Here is a 16,369-nt window from a genome sequence, read left to right as displayed (position 1 = left end):
TATTTTCCATCTTCATCCGGTTGACCTCTTTCTGAAGCAAATTGTAAGAATTGCTCGACGCCTTCCTCATATTCTGGGCTGATGCGACTTTCATTCATCCAACTTCGATCCATCTAAGTAATAACTCGGTCATACTCTCAAAGTTATTCGATGCATGAAAATCTCACTTTTTTATTATAGGTGTGGCCCTATCCCATTTGGGAAGACCGTCTTTTATGGTAGCTTCATACATCAGGGTTAATTCTATTTTGTTAAATTTGACAAAATTTTGACAGCATTTCGCATTGGTCTCCAAGTACACAACATGAAATCGGTGAAATTAATTTTCCGATAATCAAGTATGCACCCAGAGAACAACTAGAAATGCATTACCGAAATTTCATCAAATTAAACAAAATAATTTTAACCTTAACACATGAATCTACCATAAAAATATCAGTCTCCCCAAACTGTCCAAACGGACAATTCAAGATTAAATACAATGATTAATGCAAACTATCCGCAAGAATCATTGCATCCAATCTCAAACGGGAATCTAAGGTTCACTCATCATGAACACAATTTATATAGCATATATCAATTGTCATTAATGGCAGTGAACACGTAATAAAAATATTCATTGGTAACAAACATTTGTACCTGTGATGATGAGCAGCACGATCCAAAATGAAAGCAAGAATCAAATAAATAACTGAATGAACACCTACATCAATCATCATTCCGAAAAACAGATATCAATATGAATGCTACACTCAAACTTTGAAGAAGAATAAAGGATAATATGGCGGAAATGATACAGTGTTGTTTGCACCCAAACTCTTACTTACGTGGCTAACATAATATTTCGATTAGTGTCCAAGAACTATAAAATCCCACACATCTTTGGCTGAGATTGATGGTTGACCATTCTTTTGAAGAAATTAAGAAGAAGAAAAAAATTCTTATTTTATTTCATAAGAAAATATTTATTTCGTGATAAATAAAATAACATATTCAATAAATTACTTAATCTCATGTTAACAAGCAAGAAATTTTTTTATTTAAATTGTTATAACAATAAATTAAAGAAGTTTATTTTCACTAATAATTTAAATATTAATGTAATTCTAAGTAAATTATTTTTCGTCAGAGTTAAATATAATTTTCCTACGTGTATCTTTGGAAGATAATTTTGCTTGAAATCACTCGTTAAAATGAGAAATTATGTGTCATGCTAGTTGATCGTGCTTGATAGTTAAGTCAAATAGATTTTATTAAATAAAGAAAACTAAAGATGTGACTTTTTACATTAATTAAGCAATAAAAAACTCAAGATGTGATTTTTACAGGATAGACTTCCATAAAAGATTTTGTAAATATGTACGCAAGTGCCACACTTTTTCAAAGAACTAAAGAATATATCAGCATCATATATATCAGCACCAAAAAAAAATATTGTGTATATTTTTTTACTGCACCATATCACGTATATGTCAAATTATAATTATAATAGGATATTGACCTTTTTTTTTCTATCTACAAATGACATTATTTACTCTACTTTCACTGAACAACCAAAACCGAAGCAAATAAATAAATAAAATAAAATAAAATAAATGTATGTATACGCAGTGTTTCGGTGGCAACGTTTCGTTAGAAGATTGATCGTGTGCGCGTACATGAGAAAGAACTCGAACAAAAAATAAGTAGAATAAAAACCTGAACGGTTTGAAGTAGCGGTTGGTTGAGTCCTCTACCGTTTGGAAACCCTTGGTCTGCATTAATCGGCGAGGAATATCAATAAATAAATAGATATAAAGAAATTAAACACAGGAAAATTTGGACAGGTTATAACTCGGAAAATTACGAAAGTAAATTAACAATTCATAATAATAATTCAGAATTTCGAGGAGCGAACCTGCAGATCTGACGGCACGGAGTGGAGGTCCTTAAAGTGGCTGGAGCTGCAGCAAGAGCGATCGGAGCAAAAATTGCCGGAAACAACCGTGCCGGTAGAACTGACGGAAGCTTCCGGCGAGACGGTAGTGTCGGGAAACTGCGTATCGGAAGAGCGTAACTGGAAGGAAGCGGTGGTTTTTCTTTTCTTGGAAATGGAATGTTGGCTTGAAGAAGGTTGTTCTATGGCGGCAATTGTGAGAGAGCAGCGAATACACACCTGAGTTCTTGCAGTAATTGTGGGAGTAATTGTGGGACCAATTTGAGGGTTTAGGGTTTTACAGGAGAAATGACGTATAGGCCCAATTTAAGAATTTGGTTTGACAAAAATTGGACACCATGATTTTTATAATTGGTTTCGGGTCTTATTTAACGTAGACCCAACTGAACCTAATATAGGATAACCTTTTTTAAATTTTAAAAACTTTTTAAAAATTAGTAAAATGTTTACAAGAATTTTTAATGTAATATATATTTCTTCAAAATCAATTCTTGATAATCTGAAACAAACATAAGTAAGAATTAGAAAGAACGTGAAAAAATTATTTTATTATTTGATAAATCATGATATTAAATTATAACTTTGATTTTAAAGACTTTCAGCTAGATAATTAAAATTAATATTTTTTTATTAATTGATAAAATCGTGATATTAAATTATAATTTTGATTTTTAAAGACTTTCAAGTTTCAACTATATAAATTTAAATTAATAAATCTAATTTCAATTTTATGATTAATTTCAAATATCAAATAAGCATTTTTAACATTTCAAATCCCAATAGTATATTCCCCAAGTTTAATAAAATTCATATCAACCCGTTAGTTAGGTGCACTTCACGCAGCTAGCAATAAATCAATAAATTAAATAATAAAAAAACAAAAATCATGAACTCGAAGTTTATATAGATGCGTGGATGTACCTTGGAGTGTTGGTACTATCTAATACACTTTTTCTAAAACTATTATGATTTAGAAAATTTACTATGCATTTGCTGTGTACATAATTTTATATGGTATATGAATTTTAAATTATTTTAGAAATCATATCAATATTAATTTATGGTTAAATAATAAAATTAAATTATTTTACATTATTAAAATAGCATCATTAAATTTTATTATTTGTATTCTTAATACAATACGAGATTTTCTTTATGTCATTCAAATTTTTTGAGAAATGTGATTAAATAATTTGTTTTATTCTTTAAAAATTACTCTGAAAATTATTAAGATTCATTATCTTGTGTTTTTACTTTATTATTTTTTAACTCATTAATTGATTGACGTGTATATATATATATATATATATGATAGTCACTTTCTTCCATCCTCACACGAGAGAGAAAATGAATTTATCTTATGATTCATTTTGTCCTAAAATTGTTAATGTTTATTAGGATATACCTTTACTAAACTATAGTTTTTAAAAACTAGAAGAACGAAAAATACGTTTTAATCAAATAAATAATGTATGCATACATTTTATGACTTTTTTGACAGTAAGTTATAGTATCGTAAATTTCTGTAATAATTATATTAAAAATTATATCAAAATATTTTTCAATTAATTGATATTATAAAAAAATTGTAACAATTTTTGTTTGCTACTAAGTATATAAATCAATTAATAAGATTGTTTTAATTTAACTAGTGATTTTAAATTTAAGTTTTAATACAATATTAAATATTAATAAGGATGACTTTTTTATAATAAGAACTCGGTGATAATCATTTCATAAATGATAATCATACTAAATTTGAGTGTGTCGTGGTTACCAGACCAAATATGTTATTCATGTTTTCAAACTTAGTTCGTGAATTAAAATTTAAAGTTTTATTAAGTAAATCTAAAAAAAAATATTTAATTGAGTATTAAAATAACTTTTGACAAAAAATATTCATCACTATTTAAATATAATTTTTTTTCTTTGTTTCTTCTTTCCTAAATAATTTTTTTATAAAATTTATTAACAAAAAATTCACATAATTAACAAATGAAGTTAAAAATAATAAAAAAATGACAAATATAATAAAAATAAATTACATGTGGATTATAATTAACTCTATATTTAAAGACTTAAAACATAATTTCCATGTCTCATGAAAATAATTTTATTTTTGTTCTGAAAAATTTGTTTAAAAATAATAAAAATATCATTTTTTTTCAAATATAATAATTAAATAATAATATATTAATAATAAATTTTAATTTTTTTACTATATAATTATTTTTACTAACATTCTATAAAAATTCTATAAAAGTTAAACTCTATTATTAAAAACAATTTTTTTTTCAAATTAACTAATATCAAATAATTTATATAAATATGTGTTATATTTAAATGATAATCATGAAATAATAAAATTAAAATTACGAAATTCATTTTAAAAATTTAGTTTAATTTTTAAATGTTTACCTTTTGAATTTATTATTGTTTATTAATTATTATATTTTTTTAATTAAAATATAATTAATAACGCAATATATGATTTTTTTTTAAAATATATAAATAATTTAAAAAATTATATTAACATCAGTTATTTGAAAACTGATGTCGTTAAGCACTTACAACATCAGTTTTCAAATAACAGATGTTAAAACTAAATTTAGTATGATTTTAACATCGGTTATTTGAAAACCGATGTTGTAAGTGCTTAACGACATCAGTTTTTAAATAACTGATGTTAATTTAACATCGGTTATTTGAAAACTGATGTGGTTAAACACTTACAACATCGTTTTTCAAATAACCGATGTTAAAATCATACTAAATTCAGTTTTAACATCTGTTATTTGAAAACCGATGTTGTAAGTGCTTAACGACATCGGTTTTCAAATAACCGATGTTAATAGGACGATGTTAAAACTCATTTTTTTAATAGTGACATTCACACCATATCTGTCATATGATTTGAAGGAAACAAATAAAAATAAAGATAACTTTTTGGAATAACTTACAAAATGAAAAAACAAATTATTTTTGGGATGTAAATATTACTTACCTAATTGCATATCGAAGATAAAAGATACGACGATAATGATAATTAATTTTAAAAGAGATTCCTCTAACGATAATGTTTGGTCATTAAATTCATTTATACCTGTAAAAAAAAATTATGTGTGATGTAATTTGTCAAACATCTTTCATACAAGAGACTAAAAGGAAAAAAGAAAAAATCACATAATGTATATATGATATTGCTTTCAAGGAAACTAAATATCATATACAAATAAGTTTTACCTACCATTTTCAGTGATGTAAATCAAAGGATTATTATACTTTTCCTTCGTATATAATAGAAGATCAAGAATTCCTCTTGGGCAACCATCAACAAGTTATGGCAACCTTTAACACCCAAAAGCAATAATAAGTTGTCCTCATTAAAACCTTGTTATATAAACCCTTGAAGGCACCTATCTCTTTTCGGACACAGTCTTATGCATAGTATACATGCATTTTTGGGATTTTGGAAGAATACATGAATATGTATATTTGTTGATAAATTAAAATGAAGAGAGAAGAGGGAGTAGACAAAAAGGATTTCTAACCATCCAAACATGAAGTCAATTGCTCTTTCAGTCTCCTTTCGATCAGCTTTGGTATTTGAGAATGGTAGGTACCAATTAGCTACTAAGGTAATGCCTATCAAACCCTTTTGTGATACCTGCACATGCATCTATAAACATTTTAGCTCATTAATTACTACTCTCCAATTTCTTTTATATATATATATATATATATATATATATATATATATATATTCAAAATTATTATGGTAAAGTCTAACAAATTTTGAATATATACAAGGTTGTTAACAAATTAATGAACCTGATACTTGGTCTTGTATACACAAACGGCTGATGCATGAGCAAGTAGTTGGTTGTGCGTAAATATATAAGGCTCTGTGCCAGAATCACCTCCAGTGCAATTTGGATTTACCCAAGCAGAACAACGACCTGGTGCCATTCCCCCATTTGCCTAACCATACTGACTATAACTCCATGGCTCGTTCAAAGTAACCCAATACTTAACTCTATCTCCAAATTCCTTGAAGCAAAGTTCCGCGTAATCTTGAAAATCTTTACTGAAGATTGATATAGGTATTTAACAAAATTATATTTATATCGAGCTATTGAATTTTCTAAGTGTGCAATAACACTTAATTTGGAATTAAAACTCACACTATGCGAGGACTTAAGAAGCCACCATATTCATTTTCTAAAGATTGAGGAAGATCCCAATGGAAGAGTGTTACCAATGGTTGTATACCTACAAATTGTTGATATATTTAAATATTTAATTAGTATATATAACTATCAATAACAAAAGAACATGGTAAAATGAAGGAAAAGCAACTAAAGTTTAGTCAACTGAGTTTGGATCTTACCATTAGCCACAAGTTCATTGATGAGGTTGTTGTAATAGTCGATTCCTTCTTGATTTATACCTCCACTTAGCTTTCCTTCTATGGTGGATGTACGTTTGTAAAAAAATCAATTTTACATGGTTAAATTAATCCAAGTAGGTCAAATTTAATCTAAAATAATCATCAATCAACATTGGACTTACTTGGTAGTATTCTGGACCAAGAAATCGAGAATCTATATGAATCCAAGTTCATATCCTTCACAGTCTTAACATCTTCCTATAATATACATGGATAACATATATGTTATTATATTGCACCAAACAATTAAAAAAAATACACTACTCGAAGTAAAGCCTATTTTATTTTATTTTATTTTTTACCTAATCTAAATTCACAACTATAGATTATGATCTTATTTAATTTAATCTTTAAGTTATTAGTTTGTTTTATGAGATTAATTTTTATATATTATCAAAGTAAAATATTTTACATAAATATTTAATAAAATATTATTTTATATAATATTATATATTTGATAAATAGAATAGCATAATAAAGTAGTCAAATTTTATTACATATCTGGATAAAATATTTTATATCGACAGTGTATATAGAGTAAACTGTAACGCAAGAGTTTATCTTTAATTTCATAATTTTACAGTTCATAAAAGAGAATACAAGTGCTAGTTATTAAAATAAGTGTAATTAAGTAGTAATATCGTTAATTTAAAAAATAGAGAAAAAAATACTCATTTTTTATTATTCAATTACTTATTATATCTTAACAATTAAGAAATTACATATATTTGTTAAATGGGCATGGTTATTCACATCTCCATTGCTTTTGTCTTTTGTCTTATCTGCATATAAATTCAAGATGGTACATATTAACCAAACAATATATAAAAGATAACAAGTCAAACATTTCCTTTTGACCCTTTTCCAATCTCTTTCACTGCTCGTATATATATATATATATATATATATATCTTGGGAAGGTCCCCTACCACCTTCCGTTGCTGCACCTTCAAACTATATACATATATACATTAATTTCACAATAAGCACAACACATAATCAAAATCATGCATGTCTAATAAGTAAAATAGATCGATACATTATTAATTAATTAACTCTATATATATCTCATTAATGTTAGAATTGAAGAGTCTATAAATAGTAGTACCTGGTATGATGAGGATCCAGCCCCAAAGATGAAGTCTGGTGGGAAACTATTCCGATTCAGCGAAGCAATATCAATAATGGGTTCAACTGCATCAGTCTCTATGCAATTAACACTTGATTTGCTAATCACAAGAACTAAAGCAATAAGGCTGAGAATGCAAAGTCCGTTGCATGCCATTTCTGATGATGATTATGCTTAATCTTTCTTTCTTTCATTGGTTTCGCTGTCAATGATTCTGCTTAATTAATTATTTCACGTTTGAAACAAATGTAGGTTTTTTTTTGTAAATACACATTTTTTCTTTACGTTTTCTCAATCTATATTATTTTGTAATTTAATTCTCAATATATAATATTTAGGACTTTTTATTTATTTTTTTTGTTATTTTTAATTTAAAATATAATAAAATATAAATATTATATTATATAAATATTATAATATTTATATTTTATAATATTTTAAATTAAAAAAAAATAAAAAAGAGAAAAATTCTCAAATAATATATATTAAAAATTAAATTATAAAATAATATAGATTAAATAAAAATAGGAAAGAGAATGTGTATTTAAAAAAAAAAAACCCACAAATGTATCATTATATACGGAAACTAGCCCGCGAACAAGATTATAATAATAATATTGCTTGTGTTCATTGAGAGACAAAGAATCTCATATGTTCAGATCCGAAAAACATTATATTAAGTATTCGTCTCCTTTGACAAATTCAAGGTTGACAAACAAATATGGCCAGACATTTTTTAATGCCAATTATGTTTACGGAATGATTTATCATTTTTATTTTTAATTTCTGAACTACTAATTAATAAGAATAGTTTAGTATTTATAAGTGAAAGGAGAAAACATCCAAAGCTCGTTAATCAGTTTTTAAACATGTGTTATTAATATGATTGCGACTGATAATTAAACACAGCAGGAAGCGATATATCGAATCCTACTAGTTACAATTAGTAGGTAGCAACTAGCAATCTTTTCTTCATTTGGTGGTGTTAAGCGGTTGGTGTGGGTTAGTAACGTTTAATTTCTAATTTGACTAATGTGTCTTATTGGTTTGGTCATTGGTTTTTTAGGCACATTGATTTTTAATATAAAAAATTATTGATGCATGAAACCATACTTAACAAATTTGTCCCATGTGATTTTTTTAAATTTTCAAATGGATAACTTAATAATTTCTTAATATATTAATAAAAGCTACACCAATTTAAGTAATTCAAGTAATTATTAACAAAACATACTTGATTCTAACAGAGAAAACAAACTCTAACATAGCTTTGAACTTTATATTTGAATTGATCTACTAAATTAACTGGATTCAAGTAATTATTAAATATTGAAAATTTCAAACTAAATTTAATAGTTTTATTAACAATAGTTTGTATTTTTGACATAATAAATATAGATTTAAAAAAATACTTTATTCCCTTAGCATATGCATCATGCTATGATAAATTTGAAATAAACGGCATAATTACTCAATTTCTTTGTAATGAGGACCACTGTAACTTGTTGACCGGGCTAGTTTTGTGGATGTTAAAGAAAATCTTATCCAAAACCAAATGCCAAAAGTGCAGAAATTTCGACAATGTGATGTTAATCTAAAATCAAAATTATTCATCTGAGAAAATTATTTACCATGCTATCCACGTAATCAGACTCTAATATTCTATGTTATCTCTTTCGGTAATATTTTCGAGAAATTCGCCAGTCAAGCAAACAATTTATATTTTATTCTATGCTCGATACATTTTTAAAATATAAGATAACGGAACATAAGAATAAAAAAAATAGTGCATTTTTTTCGCTAAAATAATGGACCAATAAGAATATAATTAGGATTCATTCAGTGTTCTGCCCTCACGTATGTTAAAAAAGGAACCTGTATGTGTGCATCATATTTATTTATTTATTTTGATAAGAAAAAAATACTAAATAAATTAACTAAAAGGGGCATTTCAATCCATATACAATCAATATACTATTATGCATGCATGTGTATGCTTTTGGATACAATCAATATACATACGTGTATATTCTTTTCTTTTTTTTTCTTTGCTTTTTAGTCAACACTGCATATACGCTTTTCTAAAGACATTGTCTAGTTCAAGCCATATGATTAATACACCAAGCATAGATTATCAAGGTAGGCAGAAAGCCACGACCTAACCTTATGTAAGCTTGTTGCCTACTGACCCTGAAACGTGCGTTATAATTAGCAATTTTATGAAACATTACGAAGAATTTGAAAAATTATTGGTGTTCTATAGCAATTAAATAAAGTTAAGATAATTGTAAACGTGTAGAAATTGAATGGTAGGTAACTAACAAGAATAAAAACGGGCATTCGAAGAAACAAACTATTTATTTTATATTTTTTGGTGCCATCAGACACACAAATAACTACCAGGAGAGTCTAACTTAACTCATTGAAAAAACACACATTTAACTTGTGAATTAAAAAAAAAAACTAAATTCTAACTAACATGCCCAAGAGATTTAAAATGGATTATAAAACCTCTTCAAATTTATTGAAAGTGTAGATAATCTCATATAATACTTCATTAAATTTTACTTATTAAATGCACCTCTATAAAAATACTTTATTAATATAAAAAGTAATGCGTAATCTACTTGATTACGTATTTGAAATCGTTAGAATCCTTGGTCTTGAATTAAAAGTCATGATCAACATTAGTTATCTTACTCTATCAAAAAAAAAAAGTCAGCATTGGCAATAAAAAAGAATAAAATAGGTAAAAACCTGTTATTGGATTTTTATTTGAATCAAAACCTATTAGCTAATCAAATTATTAAAATCACAAAAGTTTCACCATGCGTCACATTTGACCTTTGACGGCACACGTATATATTATAAAACTTACGGCAGAAAACGTTTTATAGGAGTTAAAAGTATATGCTATAATAAGATCAATTTTTAAAAAATATTGGATTAATAATAATTTTTACCAATCTCTTAGGTTTTTCCTGATAAAACTATTATTTCAGTCCTTGAAAATATAAAACAGTTATCACTTTCATTCCTGAAAATAAATAAATGCAAATAAGTTAGTTATTGCTATTTTAAGTCTTACGATTTTTTGAATTTTAAATTAAAATAAATGATAAATTACATTTTCATGGTAACTCTTACTTTCGGTAACTAAATTGAATATTTATCTTTTTTTGCTCTGTCATAAGTTCACATGCATCTTCACTCAAGCTAAGTCGCACCCTCTCTCCCTCTCCTATGTTTTTAGTTTTTGAATTCTTTTTAAGTTTTTATTTTTATAATCGAACAAAAATTAATCATTTTTAGTTTTTGATGTTGTTTGTTTGTCAATATTTTTAGTTTTTTTGTTATAATTAATGATGCAATGTTAATTTCATTATTATTTAGTTACATTTTAAGAAGGTTTTTTATGATTAAAAATCATCAAAAGATTATGAAAGAAATTGTTTAAAACATATGAAACAAATTCTGACGTTTTGTAACCAAATTTAAAAGATAAAATATTAATTATTTTTTAAAAAGCTAATGGACCAAATTAAATTTAAGCAATAAGATAATTGGCTAAAAGTGTAAGTTATTAAACTTGACTAGTTATTGTTATTTTAAGTCTTACATTTTTTTAATTTTAAATTAAAATAAATGATAAATTACATTTTCAGGGTAACTCCTACTTTCGGTAACTAAATTGAATATTTATCTTTTTTTCCTCTGTCACAAGTTCACATGCATCTTCACTCAAGCTAAGTCGCACTCTCTCTCCCTCTCTTATGTTTTTAGTTTTTGAATTCTTTTTAAGTTTGTTTTTATAATCGAACAAAAAATTAATCAGTTTTAGTTTTTGATGTTTTTTGTTTGTCAATATTTTTAGTTTTTGCTGTTATAATTAATGATGCAATGTTAATTTCATTATTATTTAATTACATTTTAAGAAGGTTTTTTATGATTAAAAATCATCAAAAGATTATGAAAGAAATTGTTGAAAATATATGAAACAAATTCTGACGTTTTGTAACCAAATTTAAAAGATAAAATATTAATTATTTTTTAAAAACATAATGGACCAAATTAAATTTAAGCAATAACATAATTGGCTAAAAGTGTAATTTAATTTTTAAAATCAAGTCCTATAATAAATATTTACATTTTCACAAAGTTAAGAGGTATTACATTCTTAGGATTGCTTGACTTTAATAACTTTCAGAGCATATAACTTTAAAACAAGCTTACACTGTGTTATGTATATATTTTAAATTCCAAGAACTATAAATTCACAAGAATATTTTTAAGAACTACAAATTCATAAGGAATAGCCTAAGAATTAAATAAACCTAGCAACTATATATATATATATATATATATATATTTACAATTTAAGGAATCTCAAATAGTAACTAGTATTATTGCATGGAATCTTCATGAAGTTTGATTTCAATTTTGAGAAAATCCTTGAACCATAATGCTGAAAGTTTTGGGTATCTTTCCAAGCCATTTTTGTAATCTACAAAATTCATTCCAAATCGTACAGTGTAACCTAAGTGCCATTCAAAATTGTCGAGCAAAGACCATGCAAAATATCCTTTTACATTCACACCATTCCTATATTAACATCGAAAGAAAACAAATAGAAAAAATGTAAATTCCAAAGTAAGCAAATAACATAAATAAAATAATCTCTTTAATTAGATCTATAAAAGAATTACTTACTTAATTGATTCTCGAAGATAAAATAGATGACGATAATGATAGTCAACTCTATAAATATCAAGAAGAGATTCCTCAAGTGATAATGATGAATCATCATACTCATTTATACCTGTACAATAAGAAACAAAATTGTAAACTATGTTACATAGTTTATTCAATATGTATGTATTGAATATAAAATCTCATATAGGCATGTATATATATACTAAATTTTATTTTTGCAATTACTTTCTCATCAAATTATTTACAACTAGTTTTTAATAGCATTCAAAGGAAAATAAATTTGATATTCAAAGTTATTTACCATTTTCTGTAATATAAATTAAAGGGTTGTTGTATTTCTCTTTAGTGTATAACAAAAGGTCTCGAAATCCTCTTGGATAAACGTACAACCAATTTGAAGCAACCTGCATAATCATGAAAAATAATTTTATTTATTATTAAGAAAAACATACTAATTAATAAACATGTAGAATAATTACAATTTTATATGACACCACACACGTACATTTAAACCAATGGGTTTTCCATCACGCACAACTACAATCACAAAAATGAAAGACATGTCATTATCTATAATAATCAAATTCAACATATATACAATTAATATAACTAATATATCGATATTAGACAAGTGCGCTTACATGAAAAATTAGCAAGGGAATCTGTTAGGTAGCTGATTTTGGCATTGCTTTTTAGTTGAGGTGCATCGGAGGCATAAGAAGTGGAATAGTAGTTTATGCCAATAAAATCAAAAGAATCAATAAGTAATTTGGATTGTTCCTTTGTAAACTTTGGTAAACGTGTTCTCACTAAGAATCGCATGCTTTTTGGATAATCTCCCGTTGTTAGTGGATCCATAAACCTGTAGTGGAACAAACAAATGAAGTAAACTATCTATCATCAATTACTTTGGATAGTAATTCTGCTAACTTAATTCATTGTTTGCGTTCCATTCTTCCATTAAAGTATAATCAATATAAAATATAACACACAAATAACATTTAACTAATAGACTCGAAGAATGCATTCATTTCATATTAGGAGATTTACAGCAATATATAATAGAACCACTCTAGCAAAGTTGATTCTATATCCTAACAACCCTAAGGCATTAAGATCGTCCTTCCAGTTACATGACTTTTACCCTATTCATTTCTTTGTCATTTAGATTTTTCATGAATGTTATTTAACCTCATTTTTACTTAGGGGCAGTTAGACCATCCCTTTTGAGAATGAAGAATTGTGCACGAGGATATGGAGAGAAGTACTTACCATCCATACTGGAAGTCAATAGCTCGTTCAGTAGCCTTGTGATCAAGTTTGTTATCCGAGAACGGCACGTACCAATTAACATTCAAGGTTATGCCTATCAAACCATTTTGAAATGTCTGCACACATAATTTTTTATTAAAAATTATTAAAATAATAATAAATTTAAAAGTTGCAAGTATCAATATATAGTTTCCCTTTTCAACATCCTTGAGATTTTATATATGCATCCAAACTTGCCTTAAAACAATTAATAAGGTGCATGGCAACTTTTTAATTAACTAACCTGATACTTGGTCTTGTACACATGAACACTTGCCGCATGAGCAAGAAGTTGGTGATGTGAGACCAAATAAGGTTCACTTGCGGAATCACCACCATTGCAATTAGGATTCGCCCAAGCAGAACATCGACCTGGTGCCATTTCCCCTGTTGCATAACCATGTTGGCTATAACTCCATGGTTCATTCAAAGTTATCCAATGTTTTACTCTATCTCCAAATTCCTTGAAGCAAAGGTCTGCATAGTCTTGAAAATCTTTCCTGTATTCAAAATTTGTGATCTTTCAAAAATGTTTCCATAAATGTTTTAGCTTAGCTTTCAGTTGAAAATTTTAAAATTGTATCACTTACACAATGCGAGGGCTTAAAAAGCCACCATACTCATCTTCTAAAGATTGGGGAAGATCCCAATGAAAAAGAGTCACAAATGGTTTCAAACCTGAAATATTTTTTATATATGATTATTATATTAGTATTTGATTTATTGTCATCATCAATAACATGAGAAATTGTTAAAATGAAAAGAATAAAAAAAAACAGCAATAAAGCTTTCGTACTTACCATTTGCTAGTAGCTCATTGATAAGGTTGTTGTAATAATCGATTCCTTCTTGATTTATACCTCCACTTAACTTTCCTTCTATAGATATTTAGTTTATGAGGGGGGGAAACAAAGGTTAAAGTAGAACATCGACCCAAACAGGTAAATTTTAATCCAAAATAATCATTGATCTAGATTTGACTTACCAGGGAGTATTCTAGACCAAGAAATAGAAAATCTGTAAGCATCCAAATTCATATCCTTCATAATCCCAACATCTTCCTACGAATATGCAGCATGACATCATCACTATCTTTACTCCGAAAACGAAAACAGTGAAAACCAAGAGATGTAGTAACATTTTTTTACTTTTTAGTGTTTAAAATTCCACTCTTTGTTGAATTTGCAAGGGTCTAATTAATTGATTTCTTTATTAATTAATTAATTTGGTTGCAATATTTCATGATACTCTTATAGATTTTTTTTTACAGCATGATACAAGCTAGTGTCAATCATAGAAGTGTACGTCATGATCGTGTTAAGAAAATTAGAAAAGCATCTTTACCCCAATTCATATTTTGTTATGCAAACAATTAATTTTTTCAATAGTAAGGACAATTGATAAATTACTTTAGAAGAAACAAAAATTTTGAATCGGCAAATACCTTGTAGCGATGATATGAATCAACGGCTACATCACCACTGTCTCTGTCTTTTATCTTTTCTGCATGCCAATTCGCATATGAACAATTGTATAAAATTTGGAAGAAGAAAAAACAGTAGGAAAAAGCCAGATATATACATACCTGGATATTTATGGGTGAAGGTATCCCAAATGCTTGGTCCTCTACCACCCTCATTTGCTCCACCTTCGTACTGCATAATACATAATCATGAACACCACAAAATAAAGTAAGAAAAACACTAAACGCATGACAAATTGGCCATGTATATATGAGAAAAAAAATCATACACTACAATAGTTTCACATTATCATTCAATCATAAACAATCCTATATACCTGATATGCCGAGGATGCTGTACCAAAGATGAAGCCTGTTGGGAAACTATTCCGATTCAGAGAAGCTGTTTCAGGATTAGGGGTAATAACGCCTTGTGTGATAGTAATCAATGAGGTAACTAGAACAATGAGAGGTATATATGCCATATCTGCTTATTTGCACTTCGTGTTTCTCAGCAAATTAATGCGTTCCTTTTTATAGAGGAAAACTTGTTCCAACCTCCACGTTATATTCAGAAACCACGAATATATCCCTAGTTGTTTCCGTCCCTCGTATTAAAAATCAAAATAGACCAATTCTTCTTTTTTATTGCATAAAAGTTTAAATTAGAAGAAGCAAGACCAAGAAGAATGTTGACCAACTTCAACGAGAGTTTACATAATAATATTTACATATCATTTATCGACAAGAAAATTGGTCTAACATAAACCATGGCACTCGATCAAACGTGTCAATTCCTATTCGGGATGACAGGGATTGATATAATATCTATAAATATATGGTTAATTTAAATGTGTTTTTTATTTCTAATAAATATCTAATTTTATATTTAATTTTTAGTAAATTTTTATTTTTTATGTGTTTCTAATCAAATAACAATTTTATGTATGATTTGATATTTATTTTTAGTTTCTAATAAATTAATAAATTTTATGTTTGTTTTATGATAAATATTTCTTATTCGTTACTAATACAGATTAAAACAACATTTATTAATTTATTAAAAAGAAAATGAAACAGGTTAATAATTTTGATATTTTTATCATTAGAATTTTACTTTTTATTTAATATTTTAAAATATTATTTTTTCACAACTTGAAATTATTAGAATCAAATCAATAAAGAAAATAAAACAGGTTAATAATTTTTCGCCATCAAAATTTTCACAAATTATGAATCGTTAATTTTATGTGTTGGTTCACACCGTATAAAAAAACTAAAAAGAGTATTATATGAATTTGAAAGACTAAAATTATATTTTAAGTCATAATTGAATAATAAGATAACAATATGAAACTAAAATTTTTG

The 16,369-nt window shown here is 26.7% G+C and overlaps 1 protein-coding gene and 1 pseudogene across 1 annotated transcript; both read right to left on the bottom strand.

The window, feature by feature from the left end:
- Positions 1–5,301: 5,301 nt before the first annotated feature.
- On the bottom strand, positions 5,302–7,780 carry LOC114375305 (annotated as a pseudogene).
- Positions 7,781–11,732: 3,952 nt separating this feature from the next.
- On the bottom strand, positions 11,733–15,571 carry LOC114374969 (beta-glucosidase 13-like). The gene is made up of 13 exons (XM_028332698.1): positions 15,340–15,571; positions 15,125–15,194; positions 14,984–15,042; positions 14,525–14,600; positions 14,340–14,417; positions 14,130–14,217; positions 13,784–14,039; positions 13,501–13,616; positions 12,870–13,090; positions 12,734–12,765; positions 12,530–12,632; positions 12,226–12,334; positions 11,733–12,117 (listed from the first exon to the last, which is right to left on the bottom strand). Exons 1-13 carry the CDS (start codon positions 15,484–15,486, stop codon positions 11,919–11,921), a joined length of 1,554 nt encoding a protein of 517 aa, XP_028188499.1. The 5' UTR covers positions 15,487–15,571; the 3' UTR covers positions 11,733–11,918.
- Between the last annotated feature and the right edge of the window lie 798 nt (positions 15,572–16,369).

The sequence above is a fragment of the Glycine soja genome, chromosome 11 (assembly GCF_004193775.1).
Source record: "Glycine soja cultivar W05 chromosome 11, ASM419377v2, whole genome shotgun sequence".
Lineage (NCBI taxonomy): Eukaryota > Viridiplantae > Streptophyta > Magnoliopsida > Fabales > Fabaceae > Glycine > Glycine soja.
Note: the sequence above shows the minus strand (reverse complement) of the source record. Positions and strands in the feature narration are given on the sequence as shown.